At 43.1% G+C, this 16403-nt stretch overlaps 2 protein-coding genes across 4 annotated transcripts in view; one reads left to right on the top strand and one right to left on the bottom strand.

The window, feature by feature from the left end:
• Positions 1–11702, bottom strand: part of scaper (S-phase cyclin A-associated protein in the ER) — a 35857-nt gene extending 24155 nt beyond the window's left edge. For 2 of the 3 annotated variants that reach the window (XM_072434560.1, XM_072434561.1), the window contains exons 1-3: positions 11402–11701; positions 10453–10570; positions 5401–5462 (exon numbers count right to left, since the gene is read on the bottom strand). In XM_072434560.1, the coding sequence (XP_072290661.1) occupies positions 5401–5462; positions 10453–10570; positions 11402–11557 (336 nt within the window). In that variant the 5' untranslated portion in view covers positions 11558–11701. Of the gene's footprint in view, positions 1–5400; positions 5463–10452; positions 10571–11401 lie in introns of all 3 variants that reach the window. The other variant, XM_072434559.1, reaches the window with a different exon arrangement.
• Positions 11703–11723: 21 nt separating this feature from the next.
• Positions 11724–16235, top strand: rcn2 (reticulocalbin 2). Its single transcript, XM_072434564.1, has 8 exons — positions 11724–11919; positions 12860–12958; positions 13038–13140; positions 13808–14004; positions 14404–14517; positions 14597–14690; positions 14753–14892; positions 15995–16235. Exons 2-8 carry the CDS (start codon positions 12860–12862, stop codon positions 16136–16138), a joined length of 891 nt encoding a protein of 296 aa, XP_072290665.1. The 5' UTR covers positions 11724–11919; the 3' UTR covers positions 16139–16235.
• The last annotated feature ends 168 nt before the right edge of the window (positions 16236–16403 follow it).

The raw sequence follows: 16403 nt of genomic DNA, 5'->3' as shown, positions 1-16403 counted from the left end.
TGGCTTTTGTGATCGGGACGGCAAAATAGAATTTTGGGTAAAGTTTAGACAATTTTGGTAAAACTAATTTTTGACCTTCAATGTTAATTTAAAGGTCACTCTGTAGGGGGCGCTATCGCGCCCATTTCAATTTTGTCATCAAAAAACTGGTCCAAACAAGAAAGTTTAACAACTGATTCAAATTTGGTCCTAATCGGACTGGTTTTGATCAAATGGGAGCAATTTTTAGATCGGAAATATTCCAAAATAAGTTGTCCAACTTTGCGGCTGCGCCGCACACAGACCGTAAAAGGTATCTCAAAAAATTGGATAACTTTAGATGCCCCACTTGTCCAGAGGACGTACGCCGATTTTGAAGTCGTGGGCAAAACGCCCTAGGAGGAGTTCGTCAAAGTTTGACGTGAACAAAATGGCTAACACAGCGTGTTTTCATTTTCAAAGGAAGATGGCAGCCATAGGGTAAGTCCGGGGGCGTGGCCACAGTAATATTTTTTTTTTGTCCTCAAGAGAGGAGTGCGTGTCCCGAATTTCGTAGCTCTACGACAAAGTTGACCTCGGGGCGTCTCCCATAGGCGCAATGTATTTTGACTTTTGTCGGTGGCGCTGTCGCGCCATTTTTTAACAAAAAAAAAAAAATGGCCCAGAAAAAAATCTAATTTTTCGCCGATTCTGAATTTTGGCCAAAGTTTGGTGAGTTTTTGAGCATGTTCAGGGGGTCAAATTAGAGTTCAAAAAGCAGAAGAACAAGAAAAATTAAAGCCGCAAGCGGCATCCAACGGCCCTCGCGGGCCGCCGGCCTTCCCACTCTGCGCTTTCGACTTGATAAAGATGGGGCCCTTATTGTGTGTTGAATTAAAAAAGAACTTGACAGACGGCGACAAATTGGACATGGCCAATCCAGTGCAAATGAACACAAGTGTCAGTCAAATTTGCTGCGCCGCCGCACAGAGACCGTAGCACTTGGAATAAAAATATGGATAACTTTTGATGCCCCGCTTGTGTAGATGATTTTCCCCAAATATGAGCTTGATCGGGCAATCGCCCTAGGAGGAGTTTGTTAAAGTGTGAAGCGTAAATGTGAACATTTCAAGGATTTGGCGGTTTTCCCATTTGTGACAGTATATTTGCAGCTCCACGGCACAAAGACCGTACCACTTAAAATCAAAATATGACTAACTTTTGATGCCCCGCTTGTGTAGATGATTCTCCCCAAATATGAGCTTGATCGAGCTATTGCCCTAGGAGGAGTTCGTTAAAGTGTGAAGCGTAAAAATGTGGTCATTTTAGAGATTTCGCTGTTTTCCCATTTCTGACATAAATTTGCGGGTCCGCCACACAGAGACCGTAGCACTTAGAATCAAAATATGGACAAGTTTTGATGCCCCGCTTGTGTAGATGATATTCTCCAAATATGAACTTGATCGGACAATCGCACTAGGAGGAGTTCATTAAAGTGTGAAGCGTAAAAATGTGGTGATTTGAGCGATTCTGCGATTTTCCCATAAGGATAACATGGGATATTTCTGTCATCGCTACGGTTACGCCGTACAAAATATGACTTTGGCTCTCATACTTTTATGATCAGGATGGCAAATTAGAATTTTGTTCAAAATATCATGTCATTTGGAAAAAACTCTATTGTTTATAGGCCACTCTGAAGGCCAAATAGTCAGAATTCTGGGAAACGTTTGCGGCTCCGTCGCACAGAGACCGTAAAAGTTATCCTTAAAATTTGGATAACTTTAGATGCACCACTTGTCTAGAGGACGTACAGCGATTTAGAGGTTGGTGGGCAAAACGCACTAGGAGGACTTCGTTAAAGTGTAAAACATAAAAATGTGGTAATTTGAGAGATTTTGTGGTTTTCCCATAGGGATAACATGGGAGGTTTCTGTCATCGCTACGACTACGCCTAAAAATTTTGGCATTTTTGTGATTGGCTTTTGTGATCGGGACGGCAAAATAGAATTTTGGGTAAAGTTTAGACAATTTTGGTAAAACTAATTTTTGACCTTCAATGTTAATTTAAAGGTCACTCTGTAGGGGGCGCTATCGCGGCCATTTCAATTTTGTCAGCCTAAACTGGTCCAAACTAGAAAGTTTAACAACTGATTCAAATTTGGTCCTAATCGGACTGGTTTTGATCAAATGGGAGCAATTTTTAGATCTGCAATATTCCAAAATAAGTTGTCCAACTTTGCGGCTGCGCCGCACACAGACCGTAAAAGGTATCTCAAAAAATTGGATAACTTTAGATGCCCCACTTGTCCAGAGGACGTACGCCGATTTTGAAGTTGGTGGGCAAAACGCCCTAGGAGGAGTTCGTCAAAGTTTGACGTGAACAAAATGGCTAACACAGCGTGTTTTCATTTTCAAAGGAAGATGGCGGCCATAGGGTAAGTCTGGGGGCGTGGCTACAATGATTTTTTTTGTCATCATTACGAGCGCTTACGCGCTCGTCACTCCCTATTCCGTCGGGATGCCCCGCCCACTCCCCATAGACTTCCATTGATTTGAGCAGATACAAGCATGGCCCATGCCTGCGGCATGGATTCTCGCGTACGGGACGATGCCAGGAGGGTTTTTGAAGGAATGCAGCGCTTCGCGCTGCTGTTGTCAACAATTAGTGAATGGGCTACGCCCATTCACTAATTGTTGACTATTTCTGTCATAGCAGGAGTAAGTATGCATGATCCATGCCTTCGGCATGGGCTAGTTCACTGTACTTGCCAGGGGCGACGGGGCGAAGGGGCGAAGGGGCGAAGGAATGCAGCGCTTCGCGCTGCTGTTGTCAACAATTAGTGAATGGGCTACGCCCATTCACTAATTGTTGACTATTTCTGTCATAGCAGGAGTAAGTATGCATGATCCATGCCTTCGGCATGGGCTAGTTCACTGTACTTGCCAGGGGCGACGGGGCACCAAACATGCGGGCTGCGCCCGCATGTTTGGTAAGACAGTTGCAACGCTGCCTTCGGCAGCGTTGCGGGAGCAATAGGCCCTCCGCCCTGCTGGGGCTCGGGCCTAAAAATATAGCCGCAAGCGGCAATGATCGGCCCTCGCCACGCCGCCGCCACGCCGCCGCCACACCGCCGCCACACCGCCGCCACACCGCAAGAGGAGGGGGCGCTAACGCGCCCCAATTGTCCTTTTATTACGCCTACTGCTGAATCTGTGACGCTGTCACATCTTCTCCCCTTTGTTTTACCATCAAAAAGCTATTTTATTTTGAATTCTTGGCAAAATGTGCGGCTTTGCCGCACAGACACCGTGACTCTTTGAATGAAAATGTGGATAACTTTTGATGGTCCTGAAGATGAGTCTCACCAAATTTCAGGTTAATAGGGCTGACGCCCTGGGAGGAGTTTGTGAAAGTCTAAAGTGTAAACATGTTCTGGCGATTTCCCCATTGGAATAACATGAAAGGTTTCGGTCATCGTTACGGCAACGCCATAACAATTATGACATGGGTCTCATTGACTTTTTTGATGGGGATGCTAAAATTGAGTTGTGTGTCAAATTTCATATAATTTCGCAAAACTAAACATTTAACCTCCATATAAAATCTGTAGGGGGCGCTGTGGCGCCAAATGAATTTATTTCACTTCAAGTAGGTTTAGGGCAAAGAGTTTAACAACTGATTCTAATTTGACGCAATTCGGACTTTATCCGCGCAAACGGCAGAAATTTTAAATATGGCAGATTTCTGAAATCCTAGCTACAGTTTGCGGCTTCGCCGCACAGAGACCGTGAGAGGTATCAATGTAATTTGGATAACTTTTGATGTCCCACTCCTCAGTAGCATTTTTACCAAATTTCAGCTTTTTAGGGCTAACGCCCTGGGAGGAGTTCGTAAAAGTACGACGTTTGGAAAAACTCCGAAGTCATGTTTAGCCATTTTTGAAGCAATATGGCCGACATTTGGTTGGGCGGACGGCGTTGCCGTAATAATATTTTTTACTTCTCTTGTCACCATCTACCTCTGCGCCAAATTTCATGATTCTACGATCAGATTTTTTTTGGGTCATTTCCCATCTCTCAATGCATTTTTGGTACATTTGGGGGCGCTGACGCGCCAATTTTTTTATTTTAGAAAAGGGAAATAGCCAGAATGTAGAGAGGCACGATTTTTAGAGGTGTGAACATTTTTGTGACTTTTCGTCAATGTTCACTGGGTGAAAAATAGGGGGGTTGGTCCCGAGAAGAAGAAGAAGAAAGAAAGAATAATATTCCGATGCGAAAACAATGTTTCCCATTTTTCAAATATCATAAACTATACATTTTCGGAAAGCGCTCGCGCTTTCCTACCTCATGGTGTGGGTCCCTGGTCACTGACGGGTACTTTCGTTAATTTTGAGTGGGCTCCGCCCACTTTGTGTTTTTGGCCCTCTATACAGTAATAATGTTCAATTTTTGCATTACATGCTTATATGCACGGAACATGCAAGAGATGGGGAACGTATTCGTGAGCTACTTAGCGCAAATGAGTGCTTTATATGGGGATGACGACCGCTTCGCGGTCGTCATCTCAATGTAAAGTGCTCGTTTAGTGCGCACTTTTGCACGGGCTTCGCCCGTTTACAACGGTAATGTTCCATTTTCCTACTACTAATTAGTATGCACGGGGCGTGCATGAGTGAAGGAGTGCGTTAGTGAGTGTTTGGAAGTGGGTCAGACAGTTGCAACGCTGCCTTCGGCAGCGTTGCGGGAGCAATAGGCCCTCCGCCCTGCTGGGGCTCGGGCCTAATAAAAATAATAATATTTTTAGCAAAAACAATATAGCCGTTTCCACTATAACAACAAATTATACATCGTTTGAAAGCTCTAAGCCTTCCCGATGCCGCCATGGGGTGGAATCATCATTACGAGCGCTTACGCGCTCGTCACTCCCTATTCCGTCGGGATGCCCCGCCCACTCCCCATAGACTTCCATTGATTTGAGCAGATTTGTGTTTTTGGCCCTCTATACAGTAATAATGTTCAATTTTTGCATTACATGCTTATATGCACGGAACATGCAAGAGATGGGGAACGTATTCGTGAGCTACTTAGCGCAAATGAGTGCTTTACCAATTTAAAGTGCTCGTTTAGTGCGTACTTTTGCACGGGCTTCGCCCGTTTACAACGGTAAAGTTCCATTTTCCTACTACTAATTAGTATGCACGGGGCGTGCATGAGTGAAGGAGTGCGTTAGTGAGTGTTTGGAAGTGGGCGAGCGCTTCGCGCTCGATTTCGTGCGCACTACATGCGCACTTTCGCAGCTGTGCTTCGCACGGCCTTACGAGATTAATAGGCCTCTCGCCAGCTTGTGGCGCTCGGGCCTAATAATGCCCCATAATAATAGAATATGTGATGTGTTGAATAGTGAATATGTAGAATATCCTGTTTGTTTGTACCAACCTTCCTGCTCCTCTGCTGGCCAGAACCAGCTCTCTGGGTTTTTGAGCCGCCTTTGGACTTAGCTGTGAGAAGCACAAGAGGAAAATGAGTCATACGATTAGAATAATCTTTTGTGTTCTAAAATAATGAACGATACAAGTTTTGCACCTCTCGTTTTACATTGTTCTTTGTCAAGGGAAGGCAAGGCAAGTTTATTTGTAGAGCACAATTTGTACACAGTGCTTCACACAACAGGAGAAAAATGCATTAAAATCACAAAGACATGACAGGAATCACAAAACAGTTTAAGACATAAAAGAGAAGAGTGCAAAGAAAATAATTTCAGTCATATGCACAGTTAAAGGCGCAATGGACGATTTTTCGGCGATTTGAGAACGCAGGCGGAAGTGCGCATGCGCACCCCCGTGTGGACTGATACAACACACACATTTTGCCCCGTACACTGAGGGAACTAACGGGCCAAAACTCCGCTGCCCGCCTCCTCACCCACACCCGGTCCCGTGATCACATTACTCCCGTTCTCCGCTCTCTCCATTGGCTCCCCATCAAGCAGCGCATAAACTTTAAAATACTCCTCCTCACCTTCAAAGCTCTTCACCACCTTGCCCCCCCCTACCTGTCTGACCTCCTCATCCCCCACCGCCCCTCCCGAGCTCTCCGATCCTCCTCCTCTCTCACCCTGACTGCACCAACATCCTGACTCAAAACTTTTGGCGACAGAGCATTCTCCCGAACAGCACCCCGACTCTGGAACTCCCTCCCCCAACCTGTCCGCCACTCTCCCTCACTCACAACATTCATATCCCGCCTAAAAACATACCTCTTCACCCAAGCTTATGACCTCCCCTACCCCTAGCCTCCTCTACCCCATTGCCTTCTCTTCTACCCCCTGTTACATCCCCATCTTTTTCTCTCTACTTCTTCTGTCTTGTTCATTTTATCTGTATATTAATGTGTATTGTACGTGTTGTCCCCCCCTGTCTGTAAATACCCCCCCCCCTTTTTTTATATATGTTCAGCGTCTTTGGGTCACTGAAAAGCGCTATATAAATAAAAGTTATTATTATTATTAGGCCCGAGCGCCACAAGCTGGCGAGAGGCCTATTAATCTCGTAAGGCCGTGCGAAGCACAGCTGCGAAAGTGCGCATGTAGTGCGCACGAAATCGAGCACGAAGCGCTCGCCCACTTCCAAACACTCACTAACGCACTCCTTCACTCATGCACGCCCCGTGCAGACTAATTAGTAGTAGGAAAATGGAACTTTACCGTTGTAAACGGGCGAAGCCCGTGCAAAAGTACGCACTAAACGAGCACTTTAAATTGGTAAAGCACTCATTTGCGCTAAGTAGCTCACGAATACGTTTCCCATCTCTTGCATGTTCCGTGCATATAAGCATGTAATGCAAAAATTGAACATTATTACTGTATAGAGGGCCAAAAACACAAAGTGGGCGGAGCCCACTCAAAATTAACGAAAGTACCCGTCAGTGACCAGGGACCCACACCATGAGGTAGGAAAGCGCTCGCGCTTTCTGAAAATGTATAGTTTATGATATTTGAAAAATGGGAAACATTGTTTTCTCATCAGAATATTATTAGGCCCGAGCCCCAGCAGGGCGGAGGGCCTAATAATTGTTGCAACGCTGCCGAAGGCAGCGTTGCAACTGTCTGACCACCGTCGCCCCTGGCAAGTACAGTGAACTAGCCCATGCCGAAGGCATGGATCATGCATACTTACTCCTGCTATGACAGAAAAAGTCAACAATGAGTGAATGGGCGTAGCCCATTCACTCATTGTTGACAACAGCAGCGCGAAGCGCTGCATTCCTCCAAAAACCCTCCTGGCATCGTCCTGTACGCGAGAATCCATGCCGCAGGCATGGGCCATGCTTGTATCTGCTCAAATCAATGGAAGTCTATGGGGAGTGGGCGGGGCATCCCGACGGAATAGGGAGTGACGAGCGCGTAAGCGCTCGTAATGATGATTCCACCCCATGGCGGCATCGGGAAGGCTTAGAGCTTTCAAACGATGTATAATTTGTTGTTATAGTGGAAACGGCTATATTGTTTTTGCTAAAAATATTATTATTTTTATTAGGCCCGAGCCCCAGCAGGGCGGAGGGCCTATTGCTCCCGCAACGCTGCCGAAGGCAGCGTTGCAACTGTCTGACCAAACATGCGGGCGCAGCCCGCATGTTTGGTACCCCGTCGCCCCTGGCAAGTACAGTGAACTAGCCCATGCCGAAGGCATGGATTATGCATACTTACTCCTGCTATGACAGAAATAGTCAACAATTAGTGAATGGGCGTAGCCCATTCACTAATTGTTGACAACAGCAGCGCAAAGCGCTGCATTCCTCCAAAAACCCTCCTGGCATCGTCCCGTACGCGAGAGTCCTTGCCGCAGGCATGGGCCATGCTTGTATCTGCTCAAATCAATGGAAGTCTATGAGGAGTGGGCGTGGCATCCCGACGGAATAGGGAGTGACGAGCGCGTAAGCGCTCGTAATGATGATTCCACCCCATGGCGGCATCGGGAAGGCTTAGAGCTTTCAAACGATGTATCATTTGTTGTTATAGTGGAAACGGCTATATTGTTTTTGCTAAAAATATTATTATTAGGCCCGAGCGCCACAAGCTGGCGAGAGGCCTATTAATCTTGTAAGGCCGTGCGAAGCACGGCTGCGAAAGTGCGCACGTAGTGCGCACGAAATCGAGCGCGAAGCGCTCGCCCACTTCCAAACACTCACTAACGCACTCCTTCACTCATGCACGCCCCGTGCATACTAATTAGTAGTAGGAAAATGGAACATTACCGTTGTAAACGGGCGAAGCCCGTGCAAAAGTGCGCACTAAACGAGCACTTTACATTGAGATGACGACCGCGAAGCGGTCGTCATCCCCATATAAAGCACTCATTTGCGCTAAGTAGCTCACGAATACGTTCCCCATCTCTTGCATGTTCCGTGCATATAAGCATGTAATGCAAAAATTGAACATTATTACTGTATAGAGGGCCAAAAACACAAAGTGGGCGGAGCCCACTCAAAATTAACGAAAGTACCCGTCAGTGACCAGGGACCCACACCATGAGGTAGGAAAGCGCGAGCGCTTTCCGAAAAGGTATAGTTTATGATATTTGAAAAATGGGAAACATTGTTTTCGCATCGGAATATTATTCTTTCTTTCTTCTTCTTCTTCTCGGGACCAACCCCCCTATTTTTCACCCAGTGAACATTGACGAAAAGTCACAAAAATGTTCACACCTCTAAAAATCGTGCCTCTCTACATTCTGGCTATTTCCCTTTTCTAAAATAAAAAAAATTGGCGCGTCAGCGCCCCCAAATGTACCAAAAATGCATTGAGAGATGGGAAATGACCCAAAAAAAATCTGATCGTAGAATCATGAAATTTGGCGCAGAGGTAGATGGTGACAAGAGAAGTAAAAAATATTATTACGGCAACGCCGTCCGCCCAACCAAATGTCGGCCATATTGCTTCAAAAATGGCTAAACATGACTTCGGAGTTTTTCCAAACGTCGTACTTTTACGAACTCCTCCCAGGGCGTTAGCCCTAAAAAGCTGAAATTTGGTAAAAATGCTACTGAGGAGTGGGACATCAAAAGTTATCCAAATTACATTGATACCTCTCACGGTCTCTGTGCGGCGAAGCCGCAAACTGTAGCTAGGATTTCAGAAATCTGCCATATTTAAAATTTCTGCCGTTTGCGCGGATAAAGTCCGAATTGCGTCAAATTAGAATCAGTTGTTAAACTCTTTGCCCTAAACCTACTTGAAGTGAAATAAATTCATTTGGCGCCACAGCGCCCCCTACAGATTTTATATGGAGGTTAAATGTTTAGTTTTGCGAAATTATATGAAATTTGACACACAACTCAATTTTAGCATCCCCATCAAAAAAGTCAATGAGACCCATGTCATAATTGTTATGGCGTTGCCGTAACGATGACCGAAACCTTTCATGTTATTCCAATGGGGAAATCGCCAGAACATGTTTACACTTTAGACTTTCACAAACTCCTCCCAGGGCGTCAGCCCTATTAACCTGAAATTTGGTGAGACTCATCTTCAGGACCATCAAAAGTTATCCACATTTTCATTCAAAGAGTCACGGTGTCTGTGCGGCAAAGCCGCACATTTTGCCAAGAATTCAAAATAAAATAGCTTTTTGATGGTAAAACAAAGGGGAGAAGATGTGACAGCGTCACAGATTCAGCAGTAGGCGTAATAAAAGGACAATTGGGGCGCGTTAGCGCCCCCTCCTCTTGCGGTGTGGCGGCGGTGTGGCGGCGGCGTGGCGGCGGCGTGGCGAGGGCCGATCATTGCCGCTTGCGGCTATATTTATTTATTATTATTATTATTATTATTATTATTATTATTATTATTATTATTATTATTATTATTATTATTATTATTATGATAGATCAATGCGCTTAGACACGCGGAAACGTGGGGACGAGCCGCACGCGGCTGCAGGTGAGCGGTAGGTGCGTTTTATGATTGATACGTGGCAGGACTAATCGGCAATCCACGCCACGAGGAAATAAGACTCAGATTTGGCCAAAAAAATCGTCCATTCAACCTTTAAACAAAACAGTTTTTAGCTTAGACTTGAACATTGCTAGAGAAGAAGCCTGTCTCACATCTTCAAACAATCAATCTTTTTTTTTTTTTATTTGAGGGTGCTATATTTTTCTAGCACTTTGAGAGTACTACTGTATCTTTTTTAGCCAAAGTTAAGTTAAAAAAAAATAAATCTGTTTATACCAGGGGTTTGGCTAATAAAAGTATTTTGTTCTTACTCTGATATTAATATTTTATTTTATTTGTTATAAATACTCTCTACTCTCTACTATTTCTTTTTCTGGTCAGTTCAAAGTCTGAAAAAAAATAATATTCCCCTGGGAAAGAAGAAAAGTAATTTGGATTCTGAGTTACAACAGCAACTGCTCATATAAAGTGCTTTCCATCAGTGGTAATGAACTGGAAAAAGTACAGCTTAAAAATGGTAAGTATTAGAGCCCGTTTACCTTCCTCTTCTTTGGTCTCCAGGGGAACACTCCATGCTATGAGGTTTCGAGCCGCACGTCCTTCTTCAGCAACAATCTTCCTCACTTTGTCATGACTATTGGAGCGCTGGAAGGCAGCCTGCCAAAACAATATTCTTATTGAGTAAATGAATGACACAAAATCAAAACAACAACATTTGGTTATCGTAATAATATTAATGACAAATGTCTTGTTTTAGAAGAAACATATCCAGATCAAACTTTGTTTCATCATGAATAAACAAGCTCAGAGACAAAAAAAACAGCCATTTCCAATTATCACATTCCCAGGGAGCATTGAGGAAATATACCTGAACTGGCTCCTCTTAATGTGGAGGAGCAGTGGCTCTACTCAGGGCTCCTCATCTTATGTGTACATTACACATGCATTTGTATCAACTCAATTCTCAACAGGGGAAAAGCAGATATAAAGGATGACAACTAACACTGCAACTAATCATTTGGTCGACAAGCAATTCATTTTCTGTATGTTGAAATGTTTAAAATAAATTCTTAACCCAATTAAGGTTGAAATATGGTGACTGGAGGCTTCAAAATAAATATAATTATTCATTAAAAAGAAAATGCATTATAAATTGAATTGTTGATTTTGTCTTGTGTTTCGAGGCAACTGCTGTGATTTTGGGCGTTACAAAAATGAATTGAATTGTTTAAGCGTCTGTGTAGTTCAGAATACAATTGCAATCATTTAATCGTCACGAATAATCCCATTAATCATCTCAATATGCTAAATCATAATAATCAGATATGAGAAATATAGAAATATGAGCCCGGCTGTCATCCAAAAGGAGGCAGTGTCCGGCGCGTGGACCATGACGGTGCACATCTTCAGCTCTGTGCAGTTCCCTGCGCCACTGACATAGGACTGCAACACAACACGCTGATGGTTTGGAGACAGTAGAACGCGTACCTTCAGGGCATTGACGGGTGTATTCTTGCTCCTGCCACCTCCATGCGATGATCCAGAGCTGTTACTCCCAGACCTGTCCCTGGTGTCCCCGCCCTGGCTCACCCTGGGGCCGGATCGATACTGGCCCGCTCCCCGCCGCCGCACGTCTTTGGACATCTACCCCCGTGCTGCTGCCGATATACTACCTAAAATAGTGCATACACGGGCGCAAATAAGTCTTCTTGTCCGGGATAACGGAGGAATGTGTCAGACATGTTTGCTAAGGACAACCGAACCCCGAGTAGGAAGTGTTCGAAGAACCCGTTTGACAGTCAACACGCTCGGCCAATGGGTTCGACACAACCTGGATCATGAACCAATCGTGTTCAGGAGATTTGGGTCATAGGGTGGGACTTCCGTCTGTGTGCCATGGCAACGATGAAAAACGAGCGGGACGTTTTATTTTTATTACACCTCTACATACCGGACTTTTATTGTGGAAACTGCAGGCGGAAACAAGAAGTCACTGAAGAAGCAAAGTAAGTTTTTCACCCTGCTGCTAACCTTTTTTATGTATCGTTATTCTATTGTTATTCTGTCGTTTTGTTCATTCTGTATGATCTGAAACTCTACTCACGTTGCCTGGTAAAGTAAATATCTTGTGTTTTGTTTGTCTGCAGCAGCAAAACCACCAGTGTTGCAAGAGTTGTTGTCCACTCATCAAGATATTTTGTCACTAATTCATTTTAAGACTAATTTAGACGACTTGACAAACGTTAGGCGCTGCATACTTAGTCTAAGAAACACACAGACAAGATTTAGTGAAGTAGAGAACCATTCTATACAGTTTATTGCTGTCTCTAACCAGCCATTGTAGCATGGGAATGGGGGTGAAGAGTGGGAAAGACATTCGTTAAATCCCTGGAATAGAATTGTAAATTGTGATCATGTAAATAATTCCTGAAGTCACATTTGTGCTGTACTAGTCATTACCAGTTGCCTTGTAGGTTATAGTTTTTACTCTTCTGCACAGTCTTGTTGTTGTATTTTTTACCTTTTTAACTCTATTCAAAGTATATCTAATATTCTAGCTAAATGGTTGAATCTATTTCAAAGAGAGTGTATAGACATTTGGCTCATGGCCTTGGCCAGAAAGCGAGCTCACAAAGCTACGTTTTTGGCAATCACACATGTGCAACACCTTTAACCGCAACAGCACCGACGAGCACAGGTTTAGTTTTATTGCATATTGTTCATACTTGTGCTGTTCTTGTTCTCTGTGTTGCAAAACTGGTATATTTCCACATTGACCACAGTGCAGGGCAGGGCAGTCTCGAACCACACACTCTGGACACACCTCTGGAAGTATTGTCCCCTGTTGTTAATTGTTAATTTCCTCTACTGTACGCCATACTCACTTAATTAACCAAATGTTGTGAAGTCTATGTGCACTGTAAATAATTTTGATTGTCTCTTTAGATGCCGCTTTGGCTTTCGGCGGTGTTGCTCTTTTTGCAGTTTTACTTCAGTCAGCAACACACGGCACAACATGGCACAAACGTCCTGCTGGGAGAAGAGGTATTTATTCTTATTATTGTTATTATATCATTACTCCTCATCGAAACAACCTTTTTGACTGCTTTGTGTTGCATTTCAGGACTCGGGTGAAGTGGAGAAGCTGAGCCCCTCAGAGCAAAAGACAAAAATGCTGGAAATTGTGAAGAAGATTGATAGAAATGGAGATAATTTTTTAAGTGCAGGTAAAACTGCTTTGTCCCTGTCGTTCTTTGAAGATCACTACTTTTACTCTGAACTTAAACCAACACCGTCTCTGTCCTCTATTCATTTGAGAAGAAGAAAAAAAATCAGTTGAGGCACTATTAAGATAAAATGGGGAAATTTCACTGTTGCAACACAGATTATGAACAGAAACAGATTAGGCACAGAAGTATCATTATTTTTAAAAGAAACTTATATAAAAAAAAAAAAAACTCTTAAAAGAAAAACTATAAATAAAATCATTTATAAATAAAAAATAATACTTTTATTTACAGCCGTTATATGGACAGAAAATATTTCACCAGGATGATTATTTGAACATAGATTTACATACATTGTTTTGTTTAACTGTTTACTATACAAAATAGAGATTTCTTAATTATTTATTTGCGTGTTCATAATGTTTTACTATTATACCACCAATGAAAATCCATCTAGTCCAATATAATATAGTAATATGTCTAATTGATTGATCTGACTTTTGTATCTTTTCTATGTTCACAATATAAGGAAATATTCTTTGTACAAAAGTGTATTTTGGCTTCCATGATTGGAGGTCAAACTTATTATTCCAACATTGTTCATTCACTGTCCCATCCAGATCCTAAACAACCATCAAAAAAGGTCACATTGTTGTTGTTTCTGCAGAGGAGATGGCAGTATGGATCCAGCGCGTGTACAGAAAGTATGCCATGGAGGACGCTGCGGAGCGGTTCCCCGACTTTGACCTGGATGGAGACGGTCTTGTTTCGTGGGAGGAGTTCAATACCGTCACCCACGGGCGCCTCATCCCGTTGGACAGCGGTGCACCTGCGGACGACCCGGAAGAGGAGTCTCTCAGACATGTAGGATTTATTTTAACAGGATTTACAGTGGTTCTCATGAAAGCTCAATAGCTCCGCCCATCTCAAAGCCCACTCTGGTTCTGGAAGTTAAATTCTCATTATTTTTTTTCCATAGACTTTGAACAGTCAGTGTGTAAGGCTAAATAGCAGCTATATATGTAATCTCCGCAATGAACCCAAACAAAAAAAATATGACAAAATGTATTTATGAATGTGAAGCTTCCAAACTTCCATATCATTAAGAAAAAAAGGGAAGGGAAATGTCACAAATAATAAAACGTGAACTGTTCAAAACAGAACTGCTTATAGAGGAAGTACAGTTGTATTCAGTTGTCGCATAAATCTGTGCCAAACACTGGACGTTGAATACTGTCGATTTTTTTATGAATCGATTCGCAGCTGCGCAGACGAGAGAAGCAGCGATACGACTTTGCAGACGCAGACGGGGACGCGGGCCTTAACGTGACCGAGTTTTTGGCCTTCACCCACCCATCCGAAGTCGACCACATGGCTGTAAGCAGAACTCCCGCCACAGATTCCCGCCCCCTGTTTAATTAATTTTTTTCACTCATATAAATGCTGCCCTCTTCAGGACTTTGCCATCGAAGACGTGTTGAACGAATACGACGCAGATGGAGACGGATTCATAAGTCTCGGGGAATTCATCGGAAACGCCCGTGGTGGGGGTAAATATTCATCAGCGCCCAATGTTTTGACGGTGTTACTTCTGGTTTTCGTCCTCTTGCAGGTGATTCCGCGTCACAGTGGGAAATGGAGGAGACGGTGCGTTTCAAAGACCTGTACGACCAAGACAAAGATGGGAAGTTGAACAGAGAGGAACAGTTACGATGGATCGCACCTAATAGTTATGGTTCAGCAAGAGAAGAGGTACAAGCTTTTTTTTTAAGTTTGGTGATCTAAAAGGTGCACTGTATAACTTTTCTGGTGATGGGTCCTCCACCTGCTTGTCTCCATGGAGATGTTATTGCTTTGCCTGGATTATTCCACAGCTTTATCCCAGTTACATTTTTAAAACGTTCCGTGAAATTATGACTAGAAATGTCGAACTTCCTCTTCGATCTTTTCTCGCTTACCACTGGTCTCTAAACTCCCCACATGCAAAGCTTTTGGACTCATTTCCTCGCCACATTATCTATTTATAGTTCACAAACCGTATGTGGACTTTTTTTGTGCCCACTCAGTTTTTGAGCAATAAAAGGACCTGTAATTGAATAAATGCAATAAACTGTAGGTACTGTATAGTAGAAAAAGCTTCAGTTGTAGTCATCTGGACTGTAGGTACTGTACATACTGAGGACTTTAACCTTAACCTTTAGGCTTAACAGAAATGTAAAAACAAAATAATTAGTGATTTTCCTCAATAATACACTTCATCCCTAAAAATTCTGTCCTTCAGTCACCGTATTTCAACATTGATTTTGTCGATTTTATGAATTTAAGAAGTCTAAATGTTCAATAGAAATAATCGTTTGACTTGACGAGCGCTAAACTCAGACTTTTCTCCACAAAACTGAAATGCTGGCTTAAAGATTTGTCTGAACACTAAACTGCCTCGCGATGTTTAGTTTTCAGATATGACTGATTATGTATATGTATTCTCAACTGTCTACTTCAGTACTTTCTATTTGTGTTCCAGCATCTTTAAAAGCTTACGTAACCAGGGACAGAAGCTGCAAATTAGCAGTATAGTCAGTTACCTATTTGGTGGCAATCTGTACTCTTCCTGTCAACAAAAAAAAAAATAATAATAATAATTGTTCGTTGAGCTAATCTACATAGAGACATCAAGTGACGGCCTCTCCCACCAGTCACACAGTGCACCTTTAAACCTGGCATGTGGATTTTGTTTAGCTTTTATGGAATCAAAATTACTTATTTCAGTTGCTTGTATTCACTGATGCACTTGAGCAAACTGACTGTCGTCCTTTATGCCAGCATTAATAGCTGATCCGTGCGATATGATTAACAGGCTCTTCACCTCATCAAGGAAGTGGACCGCGACCAGGATGGACATCTGACAGTGTCTGAGATACTGAGAAACCAAGATACATTTATGAACAGCGAAGTAACAGACTACGGTCGGCAGTTACACGTCACACACGATGAACTATAAACTGCTGCTACTAAACCTGCTCTTCCAGCTATTTATTGATTCACTGACCGACTATATCCACAGCGACAGTATGTATAAGCACAAATGTTCAGTGAGCGACACGAGTATTTATACCTATAGAAGTCACACAAGGGAGACTCATTCCATGCCACGTTTATGCATAATTTACACAATTGGACCCTCTAAAGCTTAATTCAACGGAATAATGTGCTCTTGTATTATTATATTTGTCAAATAAAGGAAAAAACATTGACAATAGATGAGT

Source organism: Eucyclogobius newberryi, unplaced genomic scaffold (assembly GCF_026437365.1).
Source record: "Eucyclogobius newberryi isolate DKJ021-1_F unplaced genomic scaffold, fEucNew1.0.hap1 SCAF_7, whole genome shotgun sequence".
NCBI classification, from domain to species: Eukaryota; Metazoa; Chordata; class Actinopteri; order Gobiiformes; family Gobiidae; genus Eucyclogobius; species Eucyclogobius newberryi.
Note: the sequence above shows the minus strand (reverse complement) of the source record. Positions and strands in the feature narration are given on the sequence as shown.

Coding starts and splice junctions, on each gene's coding strand:
- rcn2 (XM_072434564.1), top strand. CDS start 12,860: ATGCCGCTTTGGCTTTCGGCGGTGTTGCTCTTTTTGCAGTTTTACTTC. Junction 13,141..13,807: donor AGATAATTTTTTAAGTGCAG/GTAAAACTGCTT, acceptor TTGTTTCTGCAG/AGGAGATGGCAGTATGGATC. Junction 14,518..14,596: donor CCGAAGTCGACCACATGGCT/GTAAGCAGAACT, acceptor TGCCCTCTTCAG/GACTTTGCCATCGAAGACGT.